General features: G+C 38.6%; 1 protein-coding gene across 2 annotated transcripts in view; it reads right to left on the reverse strand.

Annotated features, from left to right (window-relative positions):
- Window positions 1-1,606: 1,606 nt before the first annotated feature.
- Window positions 1,607-19,543, reverse strand: part of PI4K2B (phosphatidylinositol 4-kinase type 2 beta) — a 35,634-nt gene continuing 17,697 nt past the window's right edge. The window contains exons 4-10 of one of the 2 annotated variants that reach the window (XM_073342368.2): window positions 18,162-18,293; window positions 14,409-14,562; window positions 11,373-11,440; window positions 10,643-10,742; window positions 8,762-8,895; window positions 7,120-7,179; window positions 1,607-3,354 (exon numbers count right to left, since the gene is read on the reverse strand). In XM_073342368.2, coding sequence (XP_073198469.1) covers window positions 3,181-3,354; window positions 7,120-7,179; window positions 8,762-8,895; window positions 10,643-10,742; window positions 11,373-11,440; window positions 14,409-14,562; window positions 18,162-18,293 — 822 coding nt within the window. In that variant the 3' untranslated portion in view covers window positions 1,607-3,180. The remainder of the gene's footprint in view (window positions 3,355-7,119; window positions 7,180-8,761; window positions 8,896-10,642; window positions 10,743-11,372; window positions 11,441-14,408; window positions 14,563-18,161; window positions 18,294-19,543) is intronic. The other variant, XM_073342369.2, reaches the window with a different exon arrangement.

Consider the following 19,543-nt stretch of genomic DNA (forward strand, 5'->3'; position numbering starts at 1 on the left):
CCCAGAAATTTAAAACAAGGCGTCACCCTCCACTAAAACAGCAAAGAAAAAAGGGATGTGGAAAATCCTACTCTCTTAGAATCATAGAATATCAGGGTTGGAAGGGACCTCAGAAGGTCATCTAGTCCAACCTCCTGCTCAAAGCAGGACCAATCCCCAATTTCTGCCCCAGATCCCTAAATGGCCCCCTCAAGGATTGAACTCACAACCCTGGGTTTAGCAGGCCAATGCTCAAACCACTGAGCTATCCCTCCCCCCTCTTCCTTGGTACTTAAGGATATGTCTAAACAGCAAAGAAAAACCTGCAGCTGGCCCATGACAACAGATTCAGGCTCATGGGACTCAGGCTTTGGGCTGAAATCCAGACTATAGGACCCTGCAGGGCCTGAGAGCCCAGAAGTCTACACAGCAATGAAACAGCCCCACCGCCCCGGCCCTGCAAGCCTGAGAGTCAACTGGTGAGGCCAGCCATGGGTTTTTCTTTGCTGTGTAGACGAGTAAGTGTGCCAAGTACATGCTATCTTGGACAACATATGGGCACAGAACACAAAGGGAAACGAGCAGGTAAAATACCATGTTTTTAAGGTTTCAGAGTGGTAGCCGTGTTAGTCTGTATCAGCAAGAAGAACGAGGAGTACTTGTGGCACCTTAGAGACTACAAATTTATTTGGGCATTAGCTTTCATGGGCTAAAATCCACTTCATGAGATGCATGCAGCGGAAAATACAGTAGGAAGATGTGTGTGTGTGTGTGTATATATATATATATATATATATATAAAAATAAATCAATCTTCCTACTGTATTTTCCACTGCATGCATCTGATGAAGTGGGTTTTAGCCCATGAAAGCTTATGTCCAAATAAATTTGTTAGTCTCTAAGCTGCCACAAGTACTCCTCATGTTTTTAAGAGTATCTAACTATAGATCATTAGGTAGAGTCAAGCTGCCTGCACTTGTTAGTTTCACAAGCATATTATTCACGGTATTTATAAATTCAGCCAAGAGGAATTCCTGTTTGCTCTTTACTATTCATTGGCAGGAGACAAGTTGTAACAGAGCAGCAGCACATACGTTTATATTGTGTAAGGGAAAAAGACAAACTGCAGAGTATTATTATTTTAATAACTTGTGGAGTGATTATAGAAATGGCAGTATTCAGGACTCACTGTTTTCTTCTGTTGTTGGTGCTTGTTAATTTAGATCGGTAAAGAATAGCTAAATAATGTAACCATTTTCAGAATACCTATTCTTGTTTCAGTCTCATCATAGATGAATGGCTTCAATGCCACATGGCTGCCTGAACAGCTTCTTCACAGCGGGTACTTGAGTCTCAACAGAATGTTAAGTACGCAAAAATAAAGTTAGTATCCAAGATATCCAACTGCTTATTAGAAATGTGTAAGTTTGTTAGTATAGTACTAATGGCATTGCAAGAGTTTTTTGTTGTACTCTTTCCCATTATATGTAATACTGAAAAACTTCTCATAATGTTCTACACCATGTACATTTTATCTTGTAGAAAGTGATTTGGATGCAGACTTTACAAAAGATTAAGTTAAGGTCCTCTTCCTGCTTAAGAAATAAGACACTTTAGGCAAAAACTGTCCATTTCAGACTGACATTTATTGTTGCAAGTAGGCATGCCCAATACCTTAAATATACTCTTTAAATTTAAGAAATTGTTCACTAAAAACTGAAGCCATAGAACTTTATAAAGGTGGCTGCCTCAATCATATTTTAAACACCACAGTCCAGTAAATTCTACATTTAAGGCTTAGACATTTTAGTAAATCAAGGGAATTCCTGACATGCTACAATATGTACATCAACCCAAAATTATATAAAACAGTATACAAAGATTTTGGTTTTGGGATTAATAGTATTGCTTGGAATTATAAAATACAGCAATGTCTGAAATACTTAAACTGTAGGTTTCCTAAAAGCAACAATATTTGTAACAAAGGTTTTTCCCCCACCCCAGGTCCTAACCTTCCAGGACATCACTGAAGTAAAAATAATTTACCATATCACATAAGCCACAGATGTGAAAGATGAGTCTATATTTTAAACTGTGTAGCTTCAACATAAAAACAAATAAGTGGCAGGCAAACATGGGGTTGCAAGGAGTCCAATGACAGTGTTGCTGTACTCTACACATTGCAATCTATTTTCTGCCTTTGCTGGTCCACATTAAATAATGGAGAGCGTTTAAACTGAAATGTTGCAAGTGGGATGGCTCAACAACCAACACTCCAGTGTTTTCATCAATCAACAATGGCAGGGAACTACTTTGGTGTCAGTTAATATACTCCATTGACTTGTCATACATAGCGTTAGCCATCAATTCTAAACAAAACTATGTAGTATTTTGTTGTCATGATGGAACTACAGAATGCTACCTATGGAGTAAATATAGTACAGACAATTTTCCATAAGTTATTTAAATATACAAGTGATCCTTAAAAGGCTAAAGACCAAATTTCACCCAGGAATACATGTACATAACTCCCACTGAGGCCAAATGAAGTTGTGTACACATATGAGGGCAAAAATTTGCCCTAATTCTGATTAAACTAAGATGTGCTTTTTTGGTCCCCAACTCAAAAACCTTTGGAGTATTTTTCAAGTTTCAAAAATTGCAACTAATGCACTTTTTTAAATGCATGACCATTTTATTTGAATATTTTCCAACTCACTAGGCTATGAAAACCCATGGAATAACTTATGACATCTGTAAGCAGTAACACTGAATAGCATTTTACAATCAAAGAAAGAGAACATGCTGTGCTTCATTTCTAAAGCATATATAAAAAGGATCAGTTTATAATTGTATGTGCTCACATTTATATCCAACAATAAGCATTTTTTCTATGTTGTATTCAAAAGTAGTCTCAGCATATGTAAACTGTAAGTTTTCCCTTTAGTATGAATTCAGCCTATAAAAATACAGTATAGACAAATTCCTCTCATTCCCTGACATAAGGATTCACAATTTTGACACAAAAATTGTAAACTTTGATTACATTCAAAATACAATGCTTAAATCTTTACATTTTCAAGTTAAGTTTTGAGGTTTTGGCAGTCAAAGCCCTCGGTATATAGCAGAATTACATTATTGCAGAGCCTTTTGTGTAAAGTAGCGTACTAAATTACAGTCATTTACTTTCCTCTTATGTTGCTACCAGGAGGAAAAGAAAGGCTTCCTGCTATGAAAGGTCTGTGTGAATGCATTACTCAGATGAACAATTCGGCCCTGACTTCCAGTACTACTACGCTCCACAACCACGCGTGGCATCTGAACTAGCTGAATTGGACTTCTTCCATCTTTTAATGCCTGAGTGAGATTTAGTATCTGCAGAAATAAAATAAAACAAAGTAAGTGGTACCTAATGAAAATTTGATTGTTCAACCTGTTAGATGCTGCTCTTAAAAAAACAACCAACCAATCCCATAGGGTTCTGGTAATTCTATTTTCTCAGTTATCTTTCTCCTAAAGAATCACATTGTTTTTTAAACTGCAAGTAAAACAACATAAGATATTACTGGGCAGCTGAACGTTCCACTAATCTTTTCTCTTGAGAGCATACACACCAAACCCTGCCTTAAATACCTCTTGTGAAGCAAGTTCTTTCTGAACTACTGGAATAGGTTACAAATGCAGAAATGCTTTCAGGTCTACATAGTCTAGCACATCTCCAAAGAAACCCATATATTAAAACACAGGAGGGCCATCAACATTTTCTTAGCCTAGAAGTCTGCCAGCTAAAATTTTAGCTATGAAATGACTGTCTCACATCACAAGAGAATGATTACAGGCTAACTTAAAAACCCGTCTAAAATGCAGTTATCCTAGTTATTCTCTCATGTCTTTCATGAACCCTGGGAACCTTTGAAACAGAATAATTTTTTTTCTATTTTACGTTACAAGATGGAAAGTTTTAGGGCATCCAGACTATGCTGAACTTTTGTGATGCTATTATATAGCCTTTACACAGGTAAGTGTCTAAGCTTTTAGTTACATGGATCCCTGAACGATACATGGCTTAAAGGAAGAGAATGTCTCTTTATGCAGCAAGTAATGGCTAGACCTACTTGGTTTGTGCTGAATCCAATGACTCTTGTGAGTTAACAGACATTTTGGTGTAATTCTTGAAATATCTTCAGAAAATTGCTTAGAATACAAAAGGGTCTAAGAATTCTTAAGAGAATATGGTATTGAACAGTAAAATCTTAGCTGGATCTCTATTATTTTAAAAAAGGCTTTTCTAAACTAGAACTTGTCTTGATTCTAAATTATTTAACAAAAGAATTCTGCAAAACCTTTAATCAATTTTCAATGACAAGTTACCGGCGTGTCATGAGAAGGTTACTCATTGGAATCAGTTTGGTGCTTGATGAATACTTCCCAGCGATAAAACTCTGTGAAGAAGGGGATGTGACTTTCATATGTCCACACACCAAACTTCTTTCACAAGTTCTTTCAGAAACCAGGCCTAACAGTTCATTTTGACAAATATGCTTTTACTGGCTTTTTTGCCAGAAGAGCTACTTAATTTACCAGAACCATATTTGACTCAGCGAGCAGGAAAGCAGTATCAATGCCAGAGACTTCTGTGAAAAGGGGTCAGATTAACCCTGTACAATGCCACTGTAAAACTGAACATGCATAACTTCTGCATTGTTCAGACAGATCATGAGCTCAAGAAAATCAAATTCATAGAGTTTAAGGCCAGAAGGGACCACTAGATCATCCCATCTGACCTCCTATATATCACAGGCCCTTAAATTTCACCCAGCTATCCCTGTATTGAGCCTCATAACTGGTTTTTGGCTAAAGCATATCTTTCAGAAAGGCATCCAAGTCTTGATTTAACAACATCAAGGGATAGAGAATCTATCATTTCCCTTGGTAGTTTGTTCCAGTGATTAAATCACTCTCACTGTTCAGAGCGTATAACCTATTTCTAATTTGAAAATGTCTGGCTTCAGCTTCCAGTCATTGGTTCTTATTATGCCTTTCTTTGCTAGATTTAGGGGCCCTTTCTCTTCTCCCTGTGAAGGTACTTATACACTGTAATAAAGTCATCTCAATCTTCTTTTTGATAAAGAGTTCAATCTGTTTAGTTTAAGACTCTCACTACAAGGCAGTTTTCTTCAGTTTCAATCATTTTTATGGCATTTTGCTGTACCTGCTCCAGTTTTTCAACATTCTTTTAAAAATGCTGAACACAGAATTGAACAGAGTACTCCATTACGTCTCACCAATTCCTTATGTAGAGGTAAAACTCACTTCCCTACCTCCAAGGATTGCGTTAGACCTTTTTGCAATAGCATTGCATGGGAGCGCATGTTCAGTTGTTTGTCCACTATGACCCCTAAATCCTTTCCAGAGTCATTGCTTTCCAGGATACAGCCCCCCTTTCTGTAGATTTGGCCTGCATTCCTCATTCCTATAACTTTGCACTTGGCTGTATTAAAATCATTTTGTTTGACTGGGCCCACTTTACCAAGCAATCAAGATGGTTCTGCATTACTGGCCTTTTCCACCAGTCTGTGTGCCATCCATAAATTTGAATCAGCAGTGTTTTTATATTTACTTTCAGATCACTGACAAAAATGTTAACTAACATGAGGCCTAACACTGATCCCTGTGGAACCCCTCAAAAACTACCTCCATTCAATGATGATTCCCCAATGACAACTACTTTGAGATCTGTCAGTGAGCCAGTTCTAAATCCATTCAATGTGTGCTCTAGGTTTTACAGTGCCCCTTTTAAATAAAATGTTATACAGTACTAAGTCAAATGCGTCACAAAAGTCAAAGGTAACTGTATAGATGCAACATACTTAACCCCCAAACTCGTAAATCTCCTAAAAAAGAATCAAATCACCTTTCTTGACAAGACATACTTTCTGTCAAACCAAATCTTATGTTCAAGTCATACATTAATTAGCACACAGACTAGCATAGCACTTCAACTTAAAATAGTAACTTCAGTGGGAGATCTATTGGCTTACAAAGTTTTGACTAGATAGCTAATATAAAATGTAATATTCTAAAGTTATGGTGGCAGAGACTTCGGTCTCCAGGAGGGTTACTTGTATATTAAAAATAAACACCAAAGCGATCCGACCAACTAAAGATTGATGCAAAAATGAGAACCACCCGTTTGTTACATGCTAGAGAAGCCAGCTAAAAAAGAAGGTTGTCTAGTACTCCAGTGCAAGACCAGTGGAAAGAAATTATCCTTTTGATATTTCATTCAATAATTCTGGGAAGCAGGTTTATCTGTGTTTGCATAAACTGTTAAACTACTCAAACTGGAATTATTCACTGCTTATACATCATACTAAAAAGTATGCATTTTGATCAGAATTCAGTCTCAATAAAACCATTACATAGAATTCTATACTTTATGATTAAGTGCATTTCAGTTAAACTGCAATTCAATTTGTAAATCCCAAGGTGTAAGCATGTGGTACAACGAATGATTTGTAAGGAGTTCCTGTTGCTTTGTCACACACTTATGTGCTAGGTTTCACAAAACTGTCTTTCAAGAAATAAACATACAGTTAAGGTCAGGTGTTGTTTCCTCAGCATTCACATTTATCTCAGTTAACTGCTAGTTTAATTCAGCTTCTCAATTGCTGATTGAGCTGTATGCTGGTTTCTCTAAATACAGTTTATTAATCAAAGTTTTTCACTATATTTTGTTGAAAGTTCATAAAACCCTTTTACGAAGCTTTGATTTTGAATTATTATAGAGTTTGTTAGAGATCCTAAATTAATAGCATCAGAAATGGAATTTCTTTAGCTGTAAAACACAGACAGAAAGACCAACATCAATATAAGCTTCCTTGCTGCCTCCTTTCTATCCTAATGCATGAGAACAACCTCTAGGAATGAAACATTAAGTTCAGTCTTCATGGCCATTTGGCTAGATTTTTCAGAGATATTAATCACCCATAACTCCCTTTCAATTTAACAGCAGTTAGTTTCAGGTATATCTGAAAAATCAGGCAACTATTAAGAAATACAGCAACTATCTTAAATATCTTACTAAGTGGTAAAATTTTTTAAATGGGTCATGATAAGGAATTTAAAAATCAGCCATACCTGTCCCCTCATCACTGACATTTGGTTTTCAAAAGTAGCCTTGTCAAATCCTTTATCGGTCTTTATTCAAAATAAAAACAGAGCAGTTATTTTCAAAACATTTTACCATTCTTAAAACCAGATGTATTTGGAAAAACAATCTTATTCTAAGAATTTAACTGACCTTTTGTAAAATTTTAAAGTTTATGATTGAGACAAACCATAACTAGGAAGGAAATTCCAAGTACAAAAGCAATTATAAAATTAAGTGTAGTAGCTGTGTAAGATGACAGATTGGACTTGGACACTGTCAACATCAAAGTGAATTAGAAGTAGTTTCAGATACTACACCTGTCCCCAGTTCTCTCTTTTTGTAGTTTTGAAACTGCATTTTAAAATGTCTCTCACCTATTACTGTGTGAAAGAACCACACAGGGTGACCAATATAAGGGAAACCGGGAAGCAGACTATAAAATAGAGAGCTATAAACTGCACGAAGTAACTGAAAAAAGATTCTTTATTGTCTTTCAGTTTTAATTAATTAGGTATTACCTATAACAGTAAAAAGTTTCAGATACTGCATAAGTGGAATATTTCTGTTGACAGTACCCTTTAAGACATAAGAGGAACAGCATGAGCAGTAACTGTGCAAGCTTAAAATCACCTTTTCACAAATGTTACTCAACCCCAATGTGCAGAAACTACCTATATGGGAAAAAGGACAGGTCTGTCTCCAGATCCATTAAATCCTTCACATTTCTGCTGTGACTAACAATGGGTGCTAGTTAGTGCCAATTTTGATTGTGGTATTTTAATCATTTTAAGTCAGACAAATACAAAATTACATTAATGAATGTGTTTCAGGACTCTACTTTTCCAATCAGAATTGCATTTTTAGAAATGCAAGTTGTGCACAAACACACACCCCCACTATGGTCATCTGGAGCATTCAGCATGGTAAATGTTTATATTTTACAAGATTAGAATTTGTATAAGTCCCCTTTACTAAGATTACAGTTGTGTTCAATGCTTTAATAAACAGAGTAAAAGGAGGTGTGTGTGTGTATTCACAACAATATATAGTTTGAATATCTTAAAATGAAACTGACAAAACCTCTGTCTGGAAGCCCATTCATTAATGGAATGACACAGGTTTTAATATCGCTTTGAAGGCACATGTAAAATGAAATATTTTAAATATGTACCAGCTGGACTAATACCTGATATTACAGTGAGTGAAGCTTTTTCCCCAAGTTATTACTGTTTATTTCAAGTGCATGTTGCCAGGCATCTTAAGTGACAAATATATTTAAATGCATGTTTTAGTTATTAGTTTAGTGTTTTTTAATTGATTATATAAAATTTAAGTGTAACAAAGGAGGCTATTACCCATCAGTAAAGTTGATTACCAACAATTTCAAATCTTTCATGCACAATACAAGGCCATACATTTACAAAGGGGGATGTATGACTACTGTGTCAGCCTATGTACCCCTTTTGCCATCCTAACATTAGTGGTAAAGCATAAGTAGTATCACATATTGTGAAATAATTAAGTAAAGTAATACAAGTTTCTAAGTTAACTTTTAACAATTAAGTTTTCCTTCCACATATACTACTCAACTAACTATCCCTTCTCAATTAAAAATTAATTCTGATTCACCTTGAACAGTTCATAAAGATCTTCACAAAGATCCTGTACAAAGTTCATGTCAGAAATACGAGGGAGAATCAAATCTCTGGTCTCTTGGGAAAAAGGAACTTTTGCTTGAGAAAGCCAAGCCCAATGAAATGGATCTAATGGGAAAAACAGTTCAATTTCTTGATTAATTAACAGGTAGAAGTTAGAATCAAATGATCTGCTACGGGCAGAAATCTTAGGAAATAACTTGCTATTCGGTATCAAAACATGAAACCATTTGTCAGTCAGCAGTTACCAAAGGTTATTTACATATATAATATTCCCAAATTTGTTTGCCACTATTACATTCACTGTGTTTGCCTGTAATTACAAGTTAAATTTGATTGCTGTAAAGGCTTTAGTTTTTAAGAGACTACAGAAGACATTTTAAAAGGTTATTAGGGTCACAACAAATATTTACTAGAACAAATAAAAATTAAAAAGGTTAATTGTTCCAAAATAAAAGTCCCTACTTTCCCCCCATCTCCCCATCAGTTATATAGTTTGTCTTGGAGTGTCTTGTCTTTGATCAAATAAAACTACTTCCAGATAGTTGATTTGATTTAAAAATATAATCTATAATTTTTAAGTAAAGATCAATCTTAACTTACTAAGACATTTTCTAAAAAATAGCTTGAAAAATAAAAATTATTAACTATAACAAGGGTCTTTTCTCAATCCTATAATCTGTGAAAGAACATAAGATGAAGTTTATGTACATTATATAATGCTTTTTAGTTAGAGAAAAGCAGCTCTGCATCCCAGAGCTAAGGCTTTTGAACCACACTGAGATAGATATTTTATTTTTAGAAGTAGTATTGCACCAATCTTGTCCAACTTAAAGAAGTTTATATGCTGAGATTAATAAAATTTATACCGAACAGAAAAATAGTAATGCTCTTTAATTTTAGTATCACAATACAGTGGATTCCACTTATTAACAACATCTCAGTTCTCAGCAAAAAATTACATTAACTGGAAGTTGCCCATAAGCAGAAGGCAGGTTTGCAGGGCTGCAGCTAGGGAAGGAAGCACTGGAACATACCTTCCATGGCTGCAGACCCGCACGCCAGCCTGCAGCCAGTGCCTGGCACATTCCTTCCCTGGCTGAAGCTCTGCAAGCCTGCCTGTGGTCAGGGCCTGGCACATCCCAGTGTTTCCTTCCTTGGCTGCAGCCTCACAAGTCTGCCTGCCTTTCTTCCAAAAAGTGTTAATAAGCAGCATGCCCGAGGCCAATAGCCAAATCCCATTAGGGATCAACTCTCAGCAAAATGTTGCTCTTAACCAAAACTTAAGATTGGTATTGGTATTAACCAGCATCCACTGTACTTAAGTTTGCTGTCCCAGGTAAAGGTTACCTTAACCTCCGTACAACAGAATAAGGCTGAAGTTATATGTCACTTTGTATTTGTCTACTAATTTCAATAAGCATTACAAAAGGATGAAGAATAGTTTGTTTTGTAATAGGAAGAAATAGGACCATTCCCATTTATAGAAATAATCTGGGAATTTTAGCACTCAAGAGAAATTCTATGATAGCAAGCAGAAAGTGCACATGAAAGATACATCCCTAAATCCCTTCCAACCCCACATATCTAAGTAGGTATTCATATTAATGCATCCTATTAGTCACCATCCATTACTGGTGGGGTGAAAAACCAGCTAGTGAGTGACTATGAAGCACAAACACATTCCAAAAACAGTAAAAAGCCACTCAGTATTTGCTTATTTTCTTGAGGGAAAAAATACACCATTATTCAATAAAAACAAAAGTTAATATGGTGAAAATATTGTAAGTATTCTCAAATACCACCTGAAGACAATTATTCCCTCAAACTGAAGATTAAAGAACTCAATACTCACATGCTCTCCACTCGTCAGGATGTTTAAAGGGAAAAGCTAAACCATTATCAATTGCAGCAATTTTAATAACAGGTTCTTTACTAGTAGTCCATTGGATATCCTAGGATAAGAACATTTTCAAGTTACTAGTAATTGAAATATCGATAAGGTTTTCACAAAATTAAGTATACAGTAAACTGCATTATTATTTTTTTAATATAGCGGGTTTAGCAACACCACAAGTGCTTTAGACTGAACAAAAAAAATAAAATAAAATGAAGGCATTAAGTGGGAGTACTCAAAACGAAGGCCAAACGTCAGGTGCATACGGTTTGGATCCATTTATTCACTTCTGTAAACAGTATAAATGACCAAAAGCAGCTACATCAAGACAGCCTGAAGATCTAATTTAAATCAACAAAACCAAGATTAAGTATTAGATGAACAGAGCATATCAGTAAAGTAGCTAAGATACTGCATTTATGTGCAAGCAGACAACTTTATTGTTGAAGCACATGTGCTACAAAATGTTGCTTCTACTTATTTAGTTTAGTTAAATACGAAGTTCATTAATGGTTTTATCCAGGTCACTCTGTAATTTAATTTGACCAGACGGATATAGCTACATATTTCACCAGGAGTATACTCTATCACATTCCTAGTTAAGGCACACTGTGCATCAGCATTCCAGCTACACTGTTCAAATTTTATGAGTCAACTGACTAGTTTTGAAAAAAAAAATTCTTCTTACCTTATCTGAAAGATCAATATCATCAGCTTGCTTTTCATACCTGACTAACCAGTTATCATTGCCCCTGTCTTCAAAAAGGGAAACAAAAGTTGTTGTGGGGACGTGCAAGTCTTTTACAATTAGCTGATCTTAAAATAATGTTGTAAAACAATTTGTTTCTATCATAAACTGAAGATATTTATTAGAAGGACAAGGGAAAATATTCACAAAAATATTTTTCCATCAAAATACACGTGTTTTAGAGTTTGTTAAAAAAAACTAGTATTAGATTAACTGGAAAGATGTAAATTTTTTCATGTAATTAATTCAAATTTTGTGTAGAGTCATGCACTAGTAGTTCAGCTTCTCTTACTAGCTGAGCAAACATGTAATATCAGGAACGTCAGCAGAATTCATTTTAACCTGTTTTCCCAGAATAAGTTGGCTATGTTGTGTATGTTCTCGCCAACCAAGTCTGGGGGAGGAGGAGGACGGAAGTGTCAGTAGCAGCAGCAGAAATTTGGCTCTGGGCTGCTGGTGGGGAAAGGGCAAGGCCCTCCTCCAAGATTATCCATGTTTTAACAAATTTAGCTAAGCACACAAAGGGGAAAGGTCTATTTCTGAGGGAATTCTGTGCCACTGCACAAGCACAGAATTAACGTCCCTTGCAGATTCCTCCCCCCCCCGAATATCAATTGATTCTGACGGGGAGGCAAAGGAAGCTGCAATTACACCTTTCGCCCACCCAGGGCTGATGTTGTGCTAAAGAGAGGGCAGCTGGCTCATGGGCCGGAGCAGCCAGCCACAGAGAGGGAGATTCATAGATTCATAGATACTAAGGTCAGAAGGGACCATTATGATCATCTAGTCGGACCTCCTGCACAATGCAGGCCACAGAATCTCACCCACCCACTCCTGCGAAAAACCTCTCACCTATGTCTGAACTACTGAAGTCCTCAAATCGTGGTTTAAAGACTTCAAGGAGCAGAGAATCCTCCAGCAAGTGACCCGTGCCCCATGCTACAGAAGATGTCAGAGACTGTCTTCCTCACAGCACTCTGCCCACAGGGCCAGGTGGAGGCAGCACAGGACATGGTGGGGAGGACAGAGCAGGTCACACAGTGCTGCTGGGGGGGGACACACAAACTGGGGTGGGGGTACAGGAGCTAGTGGGGTGACAACATTGAGCCAGGGGATGAACATTGAGCCAGGGGGTGCAGGGCCACCTGGGGACAGGGGGAGTGGGAGTGGCTGAGTGGGGCTTCAGTGATACATATGGACAAGGGCAGAGGTGCATGACTGAATGGGAAAGGCTAGGGGTCAACCACGGTCTGCACGGAGGAGGCTCCCCAAATCCCTTCCATCGCCACGCCCCCTACCCCACTACCCAAAAAGCCCAAAACAAAAACACAACCCTCCAGGTTCACTCCCAGACCCCCTCCCAGCAATTACTTCCTTCTCCCCTCGGTTCTTCCATTGGCCCTGACTCCCCGAAGCTATGCACTGCTTCTGAGGGGTGCAGGAAATACATTTATTTATTGTAGTTTAAATGAATTATTACTCAAAGTTCTGTATTAATATAACTAATAAGGAATCTATTTGTCAAAAAACATTTCCTGAGTCTTTTTTGCTGACATGTAACAAAACAGACAACAAGTATGTCTGTATTTTGAAATGTTACCAAAATAATTGAAACTGGCATGATTATATTGTATTTTGACAAATAAAATATGCACAATTTTACAATATTGTGCACAGAATTTTTAATTTGTTGGTGTACAATTTCACCAGGAGTAAAGGTCTACCCAAAGATGCTGAGAGGAGGGGAATAGAAGACAATCTTCATTCCTAAGAGGATATTCTCTACCAGGAAAACACAATGGTACGTTGTAAATTCTTTCACAGGGTCTGCTGGATTTTGTGGGGACAGAGGGGTGGTGTATTTAGATTCTTCATAGATTTGGATAAGCATCCAAACTTTGAACATTTTACTGTTCCACTATTGCTAGTTTTGTACATAATTTGGTTGTGTGGATGCTGCTTTACATGTTTGGTTTTTAACTTATTCTCTTAAAGTAATATGGCGCAGATCATGAAAAATCTGTAAAAGTCTGGAGACACTGAGATCAAGCTTGGAAACTGGCTGCCAAACCGTAACAGTGACCAGAAAGCACAATGATATCTTTATCATCGTACTTTCTTCCTTCAGGGAGTTTAAAGTGATATGCATCCTCAACAGACTTTCCATGAGATATCCTCAACCGGCTTTCCTGCTACATTCCTAATTGCGCGGGGTGGGTGGGGAGAGGAAGGAAAGAGGAAATTGCAGTGGTAGGACCTGTAGAAGAGCAAAAGAAGGAACCCACTACTGGCAAAGCAGTGGAGGAAATGTCCATACCAACTACCTTCACACTCATGAGGAAACTGGACTCCTACATAGCCAGCAACAGAACATCAGCCTCCAGCTACAGAAAAGGAAGTTTGGCCAGCATGAGATGCTGAGGGCCAAAGTTCCAGGGCTTGCTCATGCTGAATAGGACCAGTTCTGAAGTGATATGCAACTGGGCTGCCATCTTCTTCCACTCAGCAGAAAGATCTGGCAGCAGATATTGCTCCTCTTCCTAGTTAAGTGGTCTTGAAACCCCAGTGTGTCCCTCACAGCTTGGCTACGATATGGAAAGTGGAAGGTAAGGGCACATATCCTGGGAGACTTCCCTCTGCTAGTAATGGAAGAGAAACCAGAGAGCAAATATCCCCAACTCACATCGAAAGGCTAATCGCTGGCTGGGGTTGTGTGCTTGATTTGCTACATATTGCTCTAGCCCTCAGTGTGCCTTACAAAAGCCAAAAACTGCTTAAATGGCTGCTATGATACTTGATACATTTCAAAGACAAAACTTTTGTAGCTTCAACGGATTTCACAAGTTCATCTGCAAAGGAGTTTCAGATTTGTGAAAAGTATGTGAAATGCATTAGAAGAATGTTACTTTCACTCAGCACTATTTTCTGACTCGAATGAGCAAGCAGATATAAACTGGGGGACAGTATGTTAGATACCTGTGTTTCTGATGACATAATCTAAAACAACCAATCTCTCAAACTGTGACTGAAATTGTTTCCTAGTATTCTCAGGTAAAGGATCAGTTTCAAATTTCCTGAGCCAGTACTCAGCTTCTTTATATCCTTCAACGAACAGCTGGAAGGAGCCAACCTGCAATTTTAAGAACCTGCATTTAGAAAATGTAATCAAATAGGTGAACTTTAAAAGTTAACTGAAAGAACTGAACATAAAGAGTTCTGAACACGAAGTGTTTGACAGTACTACTCAGAGTAAGCTACATGAAATATTAAGTCTACAAAATAATCCCCTGCTTCCAATTTCTAGATAACCACATTTTATAGGTTGAAATACAACTGAACTATTTCCAGTTTCAGAGTTCTTTATGATTAGAGTACTACACCAGAACAGCATTCTAGTCTTAGTTTGCATATAAGCAGTATGTCAGAAAAGAATAGTTGAATGTTCAAAAACAAAACATAGCAATCATATTGATACATGATATAAATTTACTGAAAGAAAAGCAGCAACTAAAAAGTTTTACTACTGTCATAATTTGAAAGCAGTTCAATACAATCAAACTGGAACTACTTCAGGAGCCATACAAGAGATGGCAAAAGGAAAACAGAAATGTTTCACAGCAGTAGTGAAGTAACTGGAAGCAACAGAGGTTGGCTAAAGTGACTGTATGCGTATATCCTGATTTCTAGACCAGTCCTCATTTTTCATGTGCATCTTGGTACCTCAGAACTTCTTTTGGGATCCCTGAAATGTCCCAGCTCTTCTATTTCACCACTCAAAACATCTGTTTTTTACATCTGTTCAATAATTTGCTCTATATTTACTAGGCACAAAACAGTCCAATGGACTGAATGTTCACAGTGATGAACAGCCTTTGGGGCAACAAGAAAATCAGACTACGCACTACTAAAGCTGCTGTTCTGCTCAAAGTGAACATCAGTGACGCTTGGTTCAGTGTTTCATGATAAGCTCATCCAGAACATTAAGTTACTAGAGAAAATCCTCCATTCTCACAAATATGCACCTTTCATGTCTGAGTCAGAGAACTGGCAGCAACAATACCAGCACACTTTTTAAAAATAAGAGAACTTTTGTATGACTTTCATGACCCCAAAAATCATTTCCACAATAGTATCTGAGGAAGAAGAAAACTGTGTGAAAGAGGACTGCATGTGAGAGAGGGCACACAGCAAAGAAAGAACACTCAGGAGGAAAGAGAGGCTGTGCTTGCGTTCAGAACAAAAGGCTGCATGTTGCTATGCATCTATGTAAGTAGACAGAGACTTTCTGGGAAATGCATGCCTAACAAGTGTCATATGGAGTGCTGTTGTGGGTAGCCTGCACGTGTCAGCAGATAACGGGGGAACCCACATGTGTGCATTTGCTTGATTTTCAAGAGAACATGGTTGTGAGATTTTGGGGATGCAAGAAGAGCATGTCTATGATTGTATGGGTGAGGAAGTCGTATATGAGGCTTTGATCAGGGAGACAGGAGAGTCTATAAGATAAAATGAAGGTGGGCATTATGTACAAATGGGGAAACCAAGAGAGGAAAGAAAAGACAGACTAAGTGAGAATGACTGAAAACACTGGGCAGTTGGATGAGAAAACACCACAAAAAAGGTGGAGGGGAAGAGAAAGAACAATTATTATACCATATAGAAAAGATACTGACGGGAAAATAGACTGCAAGGCAGGAAAAAATACCTAGAAGAAGAAAGGAAAGATGTAAAGAACAAATACAGTGTGGAGACAGTAAATTTTAGAATCCTCTTGGTAGAAAGTGTAGATGCAAAATGATGCAGTAAAGTCACCAGATTTTAAAATATGTTTAAATAAAGGGATAATATCTGATATGCTTTGTGGACAGAAATTTGTTTAAAGCTAGCTAAGGCTGGCAGTCTTTTTGTTGAATAGGGGCATGTCTACACAGCAATGTAAACCTAGGGTTAGTGGGACTCAAATCAGCTGATTAGTGTCAGGGAATCCTGGGCTTGAGCATCTACACTGTATTTTAACCCTAGACTAAGAATTTTCTGACCTGTGCTTGAACTCAGGGCTCTGGCATCCACACTGCAGTGCACCCAAGTCAAAGTAAATATATCCCGAAGTGCCTTGCGCCCCAGCTCCCCCATGTTGGGACTCTAGCCCTAGGAAGGTGGTGCACTGTGGGAAACTCTGCTGCCCACCCTGTTTCCTGACTGTGGCGGTGCTACTGATGGGACTCCCATAAGGAGTACGTAATCTACATAATTAGCTCCTTTGGTGGCTGTCTTAGTATAATGACTACAGTTTGAGAAGGCTTTATACTGAACTGCTGCCTAATCTGAACTGGGCTCTCTACCTCTAGGCTGAGTCACATTGCCAGGAAAATGCCCACGTGCACCAGTTTGGAGGATAATTAGGATGTTGGTCTCCAGGACTATCAAACCACTAAAGTAAAACTTTGCAATTCTTAATTTTTACAATGGGATGTTCAATGAAGGTGTTTTCATTTGTTTTTTTTTTGTATTTATTTGTCTGTTTGGAAGTTTGACATAAAATGTAGATGCCAGAGGAAAAACACAAACACCCTCCCCACCCAACCTGGCTGCTGCCAGCTGCAGAATGGTGAAGTGCATATCCAGGGCTTGGGGTACAGTGTGCTTCATCATCCCGTAGGGATCTCTTATCCCTACCCCCGCTGCACCCTGGGAGACAGGGATAATGGATCCCCCGGATGCTACAGGCAAGTTTTGGGACTGGCTCCCACTCACTGCCCTCACAATGGATGCTGCCAAGATGCCTCTGCATATGCAGCTCCAGGGAATAGCAGCCCCAGGTATCCGGGAGCAAGGGCCAGAGAACGGAGCAGGGACTAAGCAGCTGCCCTGCAGGGAGTGGGAGTGGCAGAACTCCTGGCTTAGCACTTCCAGGGGAGGGATGATCCCCAAACATCCTGGCAGCCAGGAGCTGCCTCCCACTGTCAGCTTTGCTCCCTGTGCTGGGCAAGTTCTGTGCAACAGCAAAGAGGAACCAGAGCCACTGCCACGGGAGGCTGCAGAGAAGTTTGGAGTCTGGCACCCACTTGCCACTGTGAGAGTGCACATTGCACATGCAGCACCAGGGAGGGCAATGGGGGCGAGGGAGGGGGCAGAGTTGAGTGTGAACCACAGGCAGGGGGAGCGTTGGGCTCCCAGGTCAGCACAGCCAGGGAGGGATGACCCCAAATATCCTGGTGACCAGGAACAGCCTCCCACCTGCCAGCTTTGCTCCCTGCTCCAGGCAGCAGTGAGGAGATGGAACAGGAAGGGGGGAGTACATTTAGCCAGGTGGTAATGTCGCTTCTGGCCACTGCGCTGGCTGCCTGCAGTGCTACTTCTCTGCAGCCAGGAACTCAGATACATCTGGAGGACTTCCAGGACCCGAGTCAAGCTGGAGCCACATGCATCCAGCAAAATAATATGGCTCGGATCCTACATCCCAGTTTAACATGGGCTCAGACCCTCCAGAATCCTGCGACCTTGGTCCAAGCACTAGGTTAGCTCAATTAACACGTGGACGCAACGGGGTTTTGGCTTGAGCCGGGGTTCACACTGCTGTGTAGACATAGCTGGTATTAGTTTAGGGTTTCTTCTCCTGTGACTGAAACTACCCATGAATGTCCTCTTTTTGATTCAGCAAAGTATATATCCTGTATAGACAAGGCATTAACAAAATACTACAACGTAAAGCTTCTCAGAAGAACTTACCTTAGGAGGTAGTCCAATTCGATGAAATTTTTTACCAACTTTTGGCACTTTTTCTAAAGCATATTTTTTCCCTCTTGATTTTGCACGATCTATTGCACTGTAGTTAAAGGTTTCACTGACAAGCCAGACAACCTTAAAAATATCCAAGTTAAAACATGGCTCAAAGTTGCTTATCATTTCAATTACAGATTGACAATAAGATTTCGAACCATCATAAAGATGCCACGTAAATAGCAATATTTAAAAACACAAGCAAATTCAATGCAAAAAAAGCTGCACACATGCAACACTGCAGATGGCAGAAAATTTAAATGTACACATAGGTCTGGAAATTCTAGACTACAGTCCTTAGAACTGGCCCCCTATTTTAATATACAATGCTTTGTATTACCACTATATTGAAAGAACTACATTAAAAGAATGCTAAGATTGCAAAGTCAAGCACTCAGAAGTTAGGAAATAATGAATTAAAGTTGCCCAACCTTATGCAACCTTAATGTATATACAAAAGGGGGCCAAATTATGTTTGTCTAACATGATCATTTACTATTTTTCCGCCCTTGACCTCTGCTTTATTCAGTGAATATGTAATTATTGAATATTTTTTAACCCTCTCATTCAGTCTCTCCCTCCCAGGTCTTATTTATGCTCACCATCCAAACTCTGTACTGAATACAAAATTATTAGTTTCCTCGTGGTCATTTCTATGGTGCTCTCACGAATGTCTGAGTGCTTCACAAACATTAATGACTTTATCTGTATAATTGTGCTATGAAAGTAGGTGGTATTATCCCCATTTTACGGCTGGCGAATGTAGACCTGGAAAGATTAATGTCAAAATTGTGCAAAGTGTCTAGACAACTAAGCGCTTAATTTTCAGAGGACTTGGTATTTTTAATAAAACTTTATACATTCAAAGCACAGCTCCACCTGACTTCAGTTGCAGTTCTGACAATTCAGCACTTCTTGTAATTTGGCTCTAAGTGTCTCACATTGATCACCAAGCAAATGCACACACAAATAGCGACCAAATAGGTATTCAATTTCCTTAACCACGACAACATCCTTTCTTTTCTTGCAGCCCCCCGCCTCATTCGCTATTCACCACACTTACACCTTCTGCAACACACAAGAGGTTCTACAGACAACATCCTCCTTCGCTACACAGTCCTGATATATGCATACAGCACTATCCATCCTAGGCACTGAATTAGGGAGTGGTTTTGAAGAAAAAAATAGTATGATTGCACATATAAAGACCGTCTCATAATGCATATGCAAAAAGGCATGAATTAAAGCTGCAAGAACAATTTCCTAACTTCTGAGTGCTTGAATATACAACTTTGAAATAACTTCAAAGCAGCGTTTTTAATGCAATTTCC

This window comes from Lepidochelys kempii, chromosome 4 (assembly GCF_965140285.1).
Source record: "Lepidochelys kempii isolate rLepKem1 chromosome 4, rLepKem1.hap1, whole genome shotgun sequence".
NCBI lineage: Eukaryota > Metazoa > Chordata > Testudines > Cheloniidae > Lepidochelys > Lepidochelys kempii.